At 41.1% G+C, this 15,001-nt stretch overlaps 1 protein-coding gene across 1 annotated transcript in view; it reads left to right on the top strand.

The window, feature by feature from the left end:
• ROR1 (receptor tyrosine kinase like orphan receptor 1) overlaps positions 1–15,001 on the top strand; it is a 411,073-nt gene that overhangs the window by 227,229 nt on the left and 168,843 nt on the right. The window contains exon 3 of the mRNA XM_034641368.1: positions 13,711–13,782. Coding sequence (XP_034497259.1) covers positions 13,711–13,782 — 72 coding nt within the window. The remainder of the gene's footprint in view (positions 1–13,710; positions 13,783–15,001) is intronic.

Consider the following 15,001-nt stretch of genomic DNA (forward strand, 5'->3'; position numbering starts at 1 on the left):
CTGGGCAAGTAGGTTATTTCCGTTCTTTTTCTGTTATAAACAATACTACATTGAAAATATTATATAAATATAATTTCATACATGTTAGAGGACATCTGTAAGATACATTCCTAGAAATAGAATTGCTGTTCACAAGGCATTTACATTTAAGATTTCATCAGTTGCCAAGTTGTGCCAAATTATACCCCTACCAATATAAGGGTGCCTGTTGCCTCATGTCCCTCTCAATATAGTGAGTTGTCAAACTCTTTTAAAATTTCTAATCTGATTGGGAGGAAACGACATCTCATTGACATTTTACTTTACATTTCTTACATTGCCAGTGAGTTTAGTATGTTTTCATGTGTTTAAAAAAACACATATATTCCCTTATCTGTAAATCGTCTATTCATTCCCACTTACCTCTTGCATTCGTAGATTTTTTTTCTTGCTTATTTGTAGAACTTTTGCTTCCTATATTATGGCAGCTAGCCCTTTGCCTTTCGAGTTGCAATAATTTTTTCTTCCCTGTTTCTCATTTGTTTTTTTGATACTACTTTTGCTTTTTGTCTCGTAGAATATTTTTAATGCAATCAAATTTATCATCTTTCTTTTCATGGCTTTTAAATTTTGTGTCCAACTTTGAAAGGCCTTTTTCATGCCGAGATTGCTGCATAAATTTTCCCCAGGAGCTGAGGATATACTTGCTGAGTGGGGGCCTTGAGGCAGCAGGTCAGAGTAAGTGAGGGCAGGAGAGCAGGCTGGTGAAGGCCTTCTAGTAGATGATGTCACAGCATGGGACCTCGACTGTGAACTCCAGGCAAAGGCAGCATGACAGCACCCATCAGGCTGCTTCTCTCTCCCAAACAGTTCCACTGGCCATAACAAATTCACCCAAATACCGTGGTCATCCCTGACTGGAAATGGACGACCGCATTCCACACGGGGAAGGTTTGCATCTTCTCTGGGCAAAGCAACTATTAAGAACATTCTCTTATCAGCCAGAGATCAAGTAGCCCATCTCGGTAGGTGACACACTTGAGTGAACAGGCCGCCCCATCCATCATGTGCACGGTAGCATCGGTCGTTCCTGTTCACTGAAGTTGACTAGAAAGGCCTCCCGAAATGCTTCTGTTGGACAGCTCTGGGAGGAGAAAAAGCTATCCTTTTCACCAAAGAGGGACTCCTTGGTAAGCACAAAGCATGGGTCTTGCTCTGCTGTGAGTTCCCAGGCCTGCAGCCACAAATACCAAGGTGCGTAGAACTACATTTCAGATGCAGATATCCATCCCTGGGAACCGCCTCAAACTGTTTTCATCAGGTTTGAAAACCAAAACAGTCTTGGTAGATTGATGGTGGAAGAGAACAGTCACACAAGTAACTACATGCAAAATTATTTTTCTTTCCGATAAATGAATAAAAAGTGTGTTGCACAAGAGGATGACCAAATCACCCACTTTGAATAGCTGTGGCTCTCAGCTCTGGGTTGGTGGTGTTGGGAATAGCATTCCTTCCAGATCATTGTTTGGAAGGGGTCCCGTACTTTTGCATCTCTTAAATCTGATCAAATGAGCCACCGACACACAGCCCTGTCAGATGATGGTGACTCCCTCTCACAGGCTCTTCAAAACAACAAAAGGAAGCTCCTCCCCCATTTGTCTCTTATTTCTGAATGCACAGGAATATTTGAAATTTGGTCAGTTTATTTAGTGGAAAGACTGTGGGCCTTGGAATCAGAAAGACTGGATTCAAATCCTGGCTTTTTCACTCTTTGGCTTTAGGTGGATTCCTAACTTCACTGAACCTTGGTTTTCTTATCTTTAAATGGGTATCTGTTACCTACACATAATCCTATAAAATCACCCCAAAACTTTGTGACAAGGATTTATCTCATGAGTCAGTGTGTTGGCTGCGTTGTTCTTTGGTCTGGACTAGACCGAGATCTCGGCACATTCTGTTAGCCAGAGCAAGTCACAAAGGCCAGCCCAGATTCAGGTTGGGGAGGTAGACTCCATCTCATTATGGGAAGAGCTACAAAAAGGTGTGGATAACAGGGAGGAATGACCTGTGGCCATTTTGCATCCTACCATGCTGCTTTATCCTAATAAATGTAATAATACATGAGGAGTGTTGCTATTATGTCATATATTATATATATATTCAGAAAACATTTGTTAGTGCCTACTATGTGTATAATGCAACAGTTGATGCTCTGTGTAATGTACAGAGAGGTAAGACTTCATCTCTAGCCACAGGAAACATACAATTTTAGCAGAGAAGCACGCTAAAGCGATTGTAGGTTAACTTACAAACTATAAAGTGTCTTAATGGAGGAATAGATAAACCTCAGAAGAGGGAGAGATTGAACTAAGAGGCTCTGGGAAGGGATTCTGGTCCCAACTTAGGCTTTGCATAATGTTTCCCTCTATTTAATTTTAATTATTGATCTCCTTAGGCTATCAACAATGACATGGTACAGGAAACCCAGTCCAGATGGGCAAAAGCATTTTAAACTGGAGCAATTTGAGACAAATTGAGTGTTTGAAAATTGCCAGCCATCTAGACCCTACACGCCCAGGCTAAAATGGCTGGAGCAAAACCATCTTACTATCTTGTAGAATAATAGTAATCTTCCTAAATTTACCTCTCTGATTAAAATAATTTCTACCAATCCAAGAGTCCCTCAATCCCATTAACTTAAATACTTTGTTTCCAGGGCCAACCAGAAGGTAGAAATTATACTTTCAATAGATTTTTTTCCTGAAAGTAGTTCTTTTTAAAAATTTTACTCCTCACTCTTTGGAACTTTGAAATGATTGAATTAACTGTGTGGGAGGGAATTAGAGAAAAAAACAAACTTCAAAACTGGTGAAGCATCTTCACCAGCAGAGTAATGGAGAGCCTGCGTGGAGCCAGGGATGGGTGAGGGTGACCATGGCTACCTTCTCCTGGCAGTTGATGACAAGCCAGGGGACCTTAGGCAAGTTCTCTGGCTGAGTCTGGGTTTCTTCAGCTCCAACCAGGGTATGATTATCTCGGGCCTTGATCCTTCACATGTGGAGTCATGAGCTCATGTCTGTTCTGTGTACAGACTTTCTTGAAAGGAAGAGTGCTACCTAAATACAAGGTATTTGAGTTACTGTAAGGTGCTTGGAATCTTAATAGCCTTTTCAACTGCATCCAAAGTGGGCTTCTCTTTATAAATGCTTTAAGTGGCTGAGAATCAAAGCTGAAAAGGGTTTTGTTTCTTTCTCCTTCTATGTCTAGGATAGGATGACTGCATATGTTTAGAGTGTGCCCAATTTGCCCATTTGGAAAAGAGTTCCACAAACAGAATTCCCAGCCATTGAGATCCTATGTAACGTAGATACTGGGTGAGACAATACTGCTTCGTTCTTTACAGGATGATAATTTTTCTCCTAAAAGTCTAATTGGCTAAATCACTGGTCAACCAATTAAAAGAACCTTCAAGTTAAACATAAACACTTGGCTTTGCAAGTCATTCAAGAGGTACCAATTTCGTTCTTGGTTAATATTCATTGAGCTATCTCAATATTAAGGTTGCTGACCACTTTGGAATTTTACAACAAATATGAGTTTCAGTCTGCCAACTCCCTTTCCCCTCGATTCTTAAATTAAATTAAATTTATTAGTTTAGTTAAACCTTTCTGTGTTTTTAGTTTTTTTTGCAGACATATCCTTGTTTGAGTTTCCCTAAATTGGTGGTTTATAGAAGACCAGTGCTAGGGTGGTTATGTAAGACTCACTCAGGGAGATTTGGTAGTTTAGGGATAGGGGTCCCAGAATCTGGATTTGTTTAAAGTGCTTCCCAGCTGGGTTTAGGAAACAGTGCCTTAAATGCCCTTCAAGCTCCATCTATGGTAAGTAAAAAAATTTTTACTCAATAGTGATAGCTGCTACTTTACATTTTACTGGGCACTGAACTCATCTCCAGATTATTTTCCTAAGTAATCCTCATCACAGTCCTGCAAGGTCATCACTCTTATGCCCATTTTATGAATGAAGACCTGCGGTTTAAAGGAGTGAAGTAATTTGCCCAAGGTCATAAGCTAGTATGTGACAGAGCTGGGATTTGAACATGTCTCTCAGTCAGCATAGCACCTTTCATCCCTCTGCTATGCTGCCTCCCATCTAACCTGTTCAGGATCATGTAGAAACCAGGTAGGGTATAAAGGAAGCATAAGACATAATCCTTGCCCTCAAGAAGTTTACTGTCTAATCACAATGAAAGAAAGACCACTTACTCACTGATGGCCAAAGGACAGATGGACCATAGAATTAAGTGCAAATTATAAAGTAGAAAATTAGAGTAATTCCAGCTATTTGTTTTGTCTTTTCAACAAAAAACTGAGTATCACCGAAGGAACAGATTTATTTTCTCTTCCTGTTGAATTGCATGGTTGTGTTGCTGTGATTTAAACAGAGAAGTATCCTATTTAAGGTTCAAACATGAGAAAGATTTTACTGATGTCAGCGTTACACTATTTCAAGGAGATGAAATTTGTGCATCAAACCTTCTGTTTTATGTATTCTATTTCCTCATTGGCGCGGCTGGAGCAGAAGTCATTTAAACTGTGCATGGTAGCATGTTAAATGGGCAGTTATTTTCTCTTTCCAGGGCCAAATGTAAATTAGAAAGCTAAAAGGAACTGAATATTTGGAACCTCTTGGGTTAAACTAACCCTCCGTTCCCGGAAGATATTTACAGTTGCTAAGAAGATAAAAGCACAAAGTCCCAGTCCCGGTTGAAGAATCAATTTAGGAAGTCTATAGGGCTGAAGTCAAATCACTAAACTTTTAGGCTTCTTTTAGGCAAGGGAAGTTATGTGATTCTGGCAAGTGGGACACACCCAGTGTAGAGTTCTCAGCTCCTTATTAACTTTTTGCAGCAAAGAAGCCCAGTTTTATTCAAAGGAGGAAATTAGATTATCCAGGTTCCTTGTGTCCATCTAAACATCTGGCTCTCCTTAAACCATGTAAGGTTTATCACCAAGGTTTTTGGTGATCCCCAAGCAGGATCCTTTAAGACTGCTTGTTCTATTTATCCCCTACCCCCACTTCCACCACACATACACAAAATTTATCATGCCATGTTTTAATTCTTTGTTTACTTCTCTCTGTTCCTACCACTCAGTGAGCTCCATGAAGTAAGAAACAGTCTAAATTTTGTTCATTACATCCTTAGCACCTAGCTAGCACTGTTAGTCTGAAACAGAGTAGGTGCTCAATAAATATTTATTGAATGAATAAATCGGTTATTCAATGAGCAAACAAATATAATAACATCAAATTCCAGGTGAAAGTAAGGAGTTTTTAAAGAAATCGTTTGTGGCCTTCTATTTTTCCAAACTGTCTGCTAATGCACTGTGGCTTTAGGGATCACCCAGCACAACTTAACTTTGTTTCCATTGTGTATGGAACCTAACCAAGATTTCATTTGTTTTGCAAGAGTCAGGAGTCATGGAATTGCACCTAGGAAAGCATCTTTCTTGGGCCTCTTGTTTCTTTTGAGTGACAGGTGTCTTTAGATTGACCAGAGACAATTACAGGGTAATAGATTTTTATTACAAAATTGATTATAGAATATGAAAGTGTGCGTGGGTCATACTAAGGGGAGGATTAAATGGCAAACCCCAGAAGACAAAGACAGATGACACTGCGGGAAAGAAGGAAAAATTGCCAGGAGGCACTTTTGAGCGGAAAACCTATAAGGAAGAGCAGTGAAGCAGAAACCAGAAGAAACAAGTGAAGTTTGTTGATGTCATTGGGAATCTGAGGTGTCTGCAGCACCTGAAAGAAAAGGAAATTAAACCTACATAGAAAGATTGGGTCAGTTTCTGAGCTAAGCATTTTTCAGCATGCTTTCTCCTTTTCTTTATTGTCTTTGTCAGCTTGTTCTGAAGCCTGAAATAAACGAATTCTTTTGTTCCACTAGGTGTCCTTTGAGTCTAGTGGCACCATGGATGAATGAGGGAGTGCTAACTATGGGGATCCATTCATTTCGGCTTCTTCTTGGGGGAAGATCAAGGTTTGCGCCATTCTGAAATTTCTCTTAGGACTTTGCATTGATACTAAGAAGATCCTGCCTGCCCAGTAATTAACTGGGATGTTGCTTTTTTGTTTTTAAGAAAAAAACAAAAACAGAAACAACTAGAAGCCTGTGGATTTTGAAATTACTATTTGTTGACTTACTGGAAAAAGTTGATACGATGATGTAATTGAGTGTGACCATTATTGAGTTATTTGCTCTTCCACTAATGTGCCATGCTATTTCCAATACCCAGACTTCATCTCAGAGTGGGACACTCTTTGCCACCCCTGACCTTTTGGGTTCCCCCTCTCCCAAACTGGAGGATGTACTCTTCCTCATTGCTGCCTTGGAACCCTCTGTTTGCCTCTGTTGTTCTTCTAATCACATATTCATTTTTAGAATCAAGACTTATTTAATATTTCAACACGTTTTCCAGTTTATTTACTTATTATTGCTTCTTGCATACAACTCCTTCCTTCTAGATTCAGCTTCCTTCCTGAAATGCAGAACTGAAATACAGAATTTAGCATAAAAGGCTGCAAGTGGATTTATAACAGTTTTATTTTTAATAGCCAGAAAATGGAAACAACCGAATGTCCAAGGTCAGTGGTTAAACAAAGTGTCATACATCCATACTATGGAATACTACTCAGAAAGGAGAAAGAATAAACCATTGACACATGCAGCAAATTGGGTGGGTCCCAAGAGCATTGTAGGGGTCTATATATATATCATTCTAAAAACAACAAAATTATAGAGCTGGAGAACAGATTAGTGAGTGTCAAGTGTTAGGTATGGTTGGGAGGAGGGTGATGGGTGTCACTATAAAGAGGTAGCATGAGGGAGATCTTGGTGGTGATGACAAGATAAAGATCTTGATTACAGAGGTGGTTATATGAATCTACATGTGATAAAATGATATAGAACTTGACATACGTTCAGTAACAATGTCAAATTCCTCATTTTGATGCTGTATGGTGATTATATAAGCTGTAATCATGGAGAGAAACTGGGTGAAAGGTACATTGGACTTCTCTGGTCTTTACACACCCTTTTGATTTCTTGAAGAGATGTGCCTTCCACCCCTTCCCAATTCCTAGACTATAGGGATCTAGCAGCTTCTCTGGGTCATTGGAGGAAATGTTTTTCAGCTCCTTCCCACAGATGGGGACGTTTTTCCAGGCTCTGGTAAAGACTTTAAGCAAGAACCCAGATCTCTCTCTGGCCACATCTTTGGTTTTCAAGTGAGCATTGAAAGTGAGCTTCCAGCCCAGAGGGTCTATATTTATAAGGCATCAGCTTCTACTTACTGTTCTCTTCCTTTTTGGCACCTGAGAATTTCTTTCCTTTCAATCTCAGCTATGCATTATATATTGTTTTGTGATATTTTATTCAGTATTCTTGGTGTTTTTAACCTGGTTGGGGTAGGGTGGGAGGTATGACTCATGGGACAGGGAGACTATTTCTGTCAGTTTCTATTGTTACCCTATCATGCTGTTTATAATTGTGTTTCTGTACTTTCCCAGCGGACTGTGAGTTCTTGAAAATGTCAGGGACCGGGACAAGCTTTTTCATCCCAGTTCTTATACATAGAGAGTGCTAATACACCTGTGTGTTGAATGAGTGAGTGAGTGCGTGACTCTCTTAGAGTTCCATGGAAGAGGTCCCAAGTAGGATAGTTTTTAAGTAAGATAGTTCTCAAGATTATTTTTATCGACTTAAAAGGACATGTGTTATTGTGGTGCTTTGTGTAGCATAATTCCTTTAAAAACAAGAAGTGCATGTGATCTGTAATATTAATTTAGCAGACTTAAAGAAGGAAATAATATGTCCAAAGAAAAATGAGGCATTTAAGGGTGATTCAAGAAGTATTTCCTCCCTTCCCTTTGTGTTCCTCACTACCCTTTTTTGGCTTTAGAATTAGGAAGACAGGCATTGATAGGGAGGAGGTATGTGGTTTCAGATACTGGTTCTCAAACTATATTCTACAGAGCTGAAAATTCACAGGGATCTTTTGGGGCTGAAGGGGGCTTAAGCCAGAGAGAAGTAGGTACACCTTTCAGCATCCCCCCGCCCCCTGATTTTGGCTCAGTTGGAGACATTCTGGTTCTGCTGTTAGACTACCCTGCTCAGATTGATCAGACAGAATTCCTACCCCATCCCAGCAAGCTGAGTAGACAAGTGCCTTAATATGTCTGCCTCAGGTTCTTCAGTCTTAGAATGGAGATAGTCATGGTACCTCACTATGGACTTGTTGACAAGATCTCTGAGCCCTTCACACATTAAGAAAACCTGGCCAACTTTTTTTTTTTTTTACAGTTCCCTATGTATAAAAATATGAATAATACCACAAATTTTGGTATATTTAAATTTTCGCTTCAACAAATTAATGGCTTTGCCACATGCCTAGTAATTATGCTATTTACAAAGTCATTACAGGTTTTATAAAAAAAATATGATTTCATAGTGCAGTGTAGGTAGTGCGGTTGGGAATGGAGCAGGGGGTTAACGGTGGCAGGATTGTGCCCTCTTTTCTCTCTGTGACTGTACTGGTAACTTCATTTAAAGATTATATCAGAAATCCAAATTTGAGGTCACCGAGAATTATAAGGTCATAGTGGACGCTAAGCCTAGTAACTCTCAGTCCTGACTATCTCACATGGGGTGGGAAAGGCTCTAACTTCCCTCTCTCCTCAGTAAGTTGAGCTCCTAGCGTGGGGGGCCCCTCATTCAGGATCCCAGATGTGGGGTGATTGTGAACCCAGAGCTGGGCTGATGCCCTGGCTGACTAACCCCCTTGCACTGTTAGGGAATGTGCCCTGCCTGTTACTTTCCCAAACATGTACTCTTGGCGAAGGTAACTTATGGGTAAAGGTAACTTATGGTTACAGGATTCTCCTCCATGGAGGCACTGGAGACAGGAAGGAAACACGGCTGAGAACCATCACCAAATAATATCTAGAGTAACACTGCATAGCAGAGAGCTTGAAGCCATCAGCAACCCCACCTCCTTCCCACCCTCCCCGGCCCCCAGTGACCATGAGCAGAGAAGAAAGTGTGCCCGTTTTGTATGACTGACCCTGGCTGTTTGAAAATGCCCTGTGTGTCTCTCTGAACTCAGCTTCTAAGGATACATATCACACCTTAGGGGCACAGATAGAAGACAATGGAGCACAGAGAGAAGGTGGCACGTGTTTACTTCCAAGCCATTTTTAAGGCCGGGCTCTATTTAGAACCTCTTTGATTTTCGCCAAGTCACTTGACTGCTGTGGGCCTCACTTTCTTCATCTGTAAAATGAGACTGTACCATATTAGAGGCTTAAAATTTTTGTTTTTTTGTTTAAAGCATCAGAGCCTTTCCCACAATATCTGATAGGTAAAACAGAGACATGGAAAGTTGTATCTGTTGAAGGAGGGTCTAGACCCCTGTCCTCTTGTCCTCTCTCCCCCTAAAGGCTCTGATGTTGCTCTATAAAGGTTTAAAGCATCAGAGCCTTTCCCACAATATCTGATAGGTAAAACAGAGACATGGAAAGTTGTACCTGTTGAAGGAGGGTCTAGACCCCTGTCCTCTTGTCCTCTCTCCCCCTAAAGGCTCTGATGTTGCTCTATAAAGATACCCCACAAAACCTGGTGGGCTCAAAAAACAGTTACATCTAAGGCCTACCCAGATATAACATTCTAGGACTCAGTGGCTCCGGTCAACAAGGGCACTGGGGCAGCCATTTGTTCATACTTGGCCTTTGTGGCCACTGGGCTGGCCACTAGTCTCCCGAGTATGCTGCTTTATGTCTGTGTAACCTCACGTATCCCTGCGTCAGGATACAGGATGTGGCATGGCTGGGTGCTTCTAGCAAGAGCTTCCACATCCTGTGAACGTTGGGTCTCTACCTGCCAACTGCTGAGATGAACCAGTAATCCTTTCAGAGAGCGCAGGCTTTTATCAATGAGGAGGATTCAAGGCTTATTTTTTTTTCCCTTTCCTCCAAATAACACTCCCACTGTTCAGGCTTAAATACCAAAACCTTATGGTTTGCAGAATCCATGCCAAGAAGTCAATCATCAGTGAAACTGCAAAGATAATAGCTCCTATTGATCAAATAGGGAGAAGAATGGTTTGCCCTCCTGCAGAGGTCAGGGAAGATAAGGGCTGGAGTTTTCTAAAACATGCTTGATTTGCCTAAATTGGATAAAGGATACATAAAAGCACTTATGTTCTTAAGAGAACTGGTGACCAATTTGGGAAAAACCTCACAAAAATGAAAAGATTGCCTTAGATTAGTAAGGCATGAGAAATATAGAGTCTTTCCTAAAAGCATGGAGAATGTGTTATTTCAAACCTAGACAGTGACATAGCTGCTAACAGGAGTATATCTGCCTAGAGGATAGCTATTATCTGCCTTACTAGACAGGAGGGCACAGAAGATCTCGAGTGTCCACTCTGTGCTGGACAGTATGCAGGACCCTTTTGGACCATAATCTAATGTAATCCTTACCACAGTCCTGTGAGGTGGCCTTTATTGTCCCCATTTTACAGATGAGAAAATAGAGGTCAAAAGTTGTTAAGTAACTTGCTCATGACCATAAAATTAGTATTTTAATCTAGGTGTATGTTTCCATTAAATATTCTACTGTCTCCTAATTGGCACACATTAGTTTGCTCTTACCACAGTAATTTTACACAAAGAGATGTTGCTAGTCAGGTATTAAATGTATTTGGAAATATCTCATCCTTTTGCCATGATGAAGAGGTAGGAAAGGAGCTGAGTCCATTAGTGGGATCCTTACATGGTCAAGGCTGGTGGTTGTGTCACTAATGCTGCTACTGACCTTGGACTCCATGGAGTGCAAGCTGAGAAGTACTGAATTTTTCTCACGTTAAAGGTCAACCTTCCTTTTGGGGGAGGGGAAGCTTATCAAACATCATTTTTTGTGAGGGGGAATTACTAGTACTAAACTTTTCACAGAAAATGATCAGCCTTTCTTTTTAAAAATGTGGCCTTGGAAAATACTATTTTTCAGGGAGGTTATTCATATTTTAAGATATTTTATCTGTTTTTATTATCATTTTATCTGAAAAGCTGGACATATGGTTATCTAAAGGAATAGATCTTGAGGCTGAGAACAAAATTCCTCAGAATCATCACAATCACTTAATAAGCTTGTGAATTGAAATTATCTTTGCCCTAGTCCAAGAGTGGAGTAGTAATTAGTGTCCAGGGACACATGGGGAAAAATTTTACTGTTAGCAGTGCCAGGAATCTATTCATTTGTCATCAGTCCAAAATTATATTCAATCAGCAATTCAAACTCAGGTTAGAAAAACCAAGTGACATAGAGCTAACTTTCTATAAAATTAATACTGTAAAATGAAACCTATATTTCTGGCAGTTAAACTGTGAGCAGCAGTAAGATGAAGCTATGAAAATGTTGAATGTAAATACTGTCAAGGTCTATCTTAATCCCACAACTTCCCCACCTTTTGCTCCCTTGCCTGAAATGCTGCCTTGGCTGCCATGCTTCTATTCCCAAGCTCCCTGAAGTCTGGGTATTGGAGAGCTTGATGAGCCCTTTTATACGGGGAACCACTGTCGTCCATAATACTGCAAACAAGGGGCCATTATTCAAAGAGCCAGAGTGGGTGGCAGCAAGATTGGGGTCATTGTGGAGCTGTGGTTGGAGTCATTCATGGAGGGCCCCCAGGTGCAGACAATTAGATCTTCCTCGTGAAGTCACCTGCACGAACTACTCATTCCTGGGACAAGTGGTTAATACCATGCAGAAGCATTGTGGTTTTGGGTTAAGCATTTTTCCTACTTGGGTTAATTTTTTCTTTGTCATTTCATATTTTGGAATCTTATGTGCTTTAAGGTTCCTGCCACACCGCCCATCTGGCTTCAGGTCCCCTGAAAAGAATCTATGCTGTTTTTAGCTCAGGACATAGGAGGGGACTGGGGCCATTTGGGTTGGTGAGGAGTGTGTGTGGTTTGTCTACTTTCTTTCCCAGCTGCTGCTTGGACAAGGAAAGAGGCAAACCTAGGAGGTCTGTGCAAACCAAACAACCCTTTTGTCTCTGCTGTGTGTGACAGGTTGATCAGAGACCCAGTAGACAAACTAGAAGTGGGCCTTTGCAAGATCTCAGTGGGTAAACATCCTGTTCTTGGCAAAGCTCACTGACTATGGTGTGTGACATCTATGGCCAAGTGGCAGCCAAGCCCCATCAGTAAATAAGGAAATGGTAGAAACTGCGCTCAATCTAGGTAAAAAGGTGAAGCCAGAGAGAGGTAAGATGAAAAACAAATCAGGTTTCACAGACTTGAGTACCAAGTAGCATGAGCTACGAGGTGGTGTGTGGGCAATAGACAGACCTAGATTTGAATCCCATTCTTCCACTCGCTAAGAAGTTCACCTTGCATTTCAGAACCATTTTTAGTGGCTACCTAGAGCACTGTGTTGAAAAGACTCTAAGGCAGATCCCAGGTTTAATAGGCAAATAGGGCCATAATTGATTAATGATGTCTGCACCAGATTGAAGGAAGGGGAATTGACAGCAGGGGTGCCCTATATCTTTTTTTTTTTTTTAAGATTTTATTTATTTATTTTTGAGAGAGAGAGACACACACACACAGAGCACGAGCTGGGCAAGGGGCAGAGGGAGAGGGAAAAGCAGACTCCCTGCTGAGTGCTGAGCCCAACACGGGGCTGGATCCCAGGACCTGGAGATCATGACCTGAGCCAAAGTCAGACTCTTAACTGACTGAGCCACCCAGGGGCCCCTGGGTGCTGTATGTCTAATGTCACAGGCTCTGAGTTCTCTGAGATCCTGCTCAGCGCAAAAGTTCTGTAATACAGTGTGTGTGTGTGTGTGTGTGTGTGTGTGTGTATGTGTGTGTGTGTGTGTGTGTGTGTGTAGATATGGTCTAAGGGGAGGTTAGTGAAACCCTATCAAAACGTGCTAGTAGAATGGTGTCGTGGCTTAAAATTTCAAAAACAACAACAAAAACATCGTTTGTATAGTATGTCTATTACTGAAGAGGTTTTAAATCTCCATAGTGTATTGTGCCCTTTAGATTGTTAATTTGCATGTTTGCTTTAATTTAGGGTGGTTTTGAAAAATTGCCTTTTAAGTTTAGTTACCTCAATTCACTCTCGTATTCAAATACTTAGCTTTCGTTTGTCTTGACTATAAGTTTCAACGTAGAGAAATAGATTTCTCTATTAATAGAAATCCTATCAATCCCCCGAATAGAATGAATAAAATCAGCAGCAGGAGCGATTTAGCTCTCATTTTCTGTGGAAAAACTGTTGACTAAAGTAGTCTAGGAGTGGTCTTCTAACAAGAAAAAGAGAAGTTTCTGTTTGATTATGTTTGGTCATATCTGCAGGTTTGGTTTTGTTGTTCATGAAATATTTGTATTTTGATTTTCAAGTCCGTGTTTTAAAGGAAACAACTTCTCAGCCTGGCCTCCAGAGTGTTCATCTGGATCGCCTCTCTAATGCCGGTGCCTCTGCCTGGCAAGCAGAGCCCCGTTGCAGCTTAATAAGTTATGGGATTGCAGAGGTCTCTCTCAGAAGGCAGGGCCTTTGGAAATCTCCTGTAATGCTTCTAACAGCCCATAAGTTACTTAAATATTTAATATCACCCTTGTCTTTCTCCCCTCCCTTCTTTTTCTTTCCAGAAACAGAGTTGTCAGTCACTGCTGAGTTAGTGCCTACCTCATCGTGGAACATTTCAAGTGAACTCGACAAAGGTACACAATGGGGATGCACAGGGGAGATGGAGGGGGGGAGGCGTGAAACTCCATTTTTAATCCTGGCATGGCCTTCTTTGAAATCAACTGCTTCTTAGATCATTAGAAGGAGGTGGGGGCCAAAATAAATGCCTTGCTTACTTTGTGATTATTTAACATTTAATTACTTGGAATTCTATTATTTCTGGAGAGGTTCTTCCCCCCCGCCTTCCTTTCCCTTCTTCCTCTAAAACGTTCCATATGATAAAAATGCTTCAAGATGTGAAATAGGGTTGTTTCTGACCTTCCTGACACTGCATCTAGTGGATCTTATTTAGGGGATTTGATTCTGCCTGAGCCAGGATTGATCAGAGCTGTTTGCTGGGTGACCTTTTACAGTGAGTATTTGATGTGCTTGCAGGGTTCAGGGCAGAGTATTCGGAATGTTTGTAATTGCCTGTGCGTACAGATGGCAGCTTCCTGTGCGCACGTGGGGAACAGGTCCCTGCTCTGAAGTTGTATTAATTAAGCTCCGCCATATGCTAAGCACCAGCTGCTCCATAGAAGTCCTGTGTCCTGGAATGGTAAATCGGGACACAGTCAAAGCCCCTGCAGTCTGGCTCATGCTAGCCTTCCAGGCTTGCTTCTCTTTACTCCCCTTTGTGTCCCTTTATGCATCTCTAGTGAAATTTCTATTTCTTCTTATACACCCTGTGCTTTTCTTCCTCTCTGTTTTTGCCTAAACTATTCTTTCTACCCGAATCACCCCTTTTTTCCTTGCCAGTAACCATTCTCTCCCTTCTGCATGCCACAAATTACTTATCCTTCAAGACCAAGAACAAATTCTATATTAGCCACAGTCTTATCTAATCCCTCAGCAGGAAGTGGCCTTTCCTTCGTCAGAACTTCCATAGCTCTTTCCCCTGTTCTTCTCTCAGCGTTTTCTGTGTTATATCATGGTGATTTATATACCTGTCTTTCTCATTCTGAAGCCTGAAGGTTCCTTGTGAGTAGGATTGCCAATGTGTTCTTGTTCTTGTTCTTTGTCTCCCTCACAAAATCTAGCGCAGACTCTTGTTCATAGGAAATCCTCAATAAACGTGTGGAATAATGAGTCACAACTTCTCTCAGGCCATGTACATGGATGGGCACATCTGTCTATATACGTGCAAATACATTCAACAAACGTATTGAGTTTCTGCTTTAGTTCAGGAGTGATTCTAGGTTCTGGGATTATAGT

The sequence above is a fragment of the Ailuropoda melanoleuca genome, chromosome 2 (assembly GCF_002007445.2).
Source record: "Ailuropoda melanoleuca isolate Jingjing chromosome 2, ASM200744v2, whole genome shotgun sequence".
In the NCBI taxonomy this organism is placed as follows: Eukaryota; Metazoa; Chordata; class Mammalia; order Carnivora; family Ursidae; genus Ailuropoda; species Ailuropoda melanoleuca.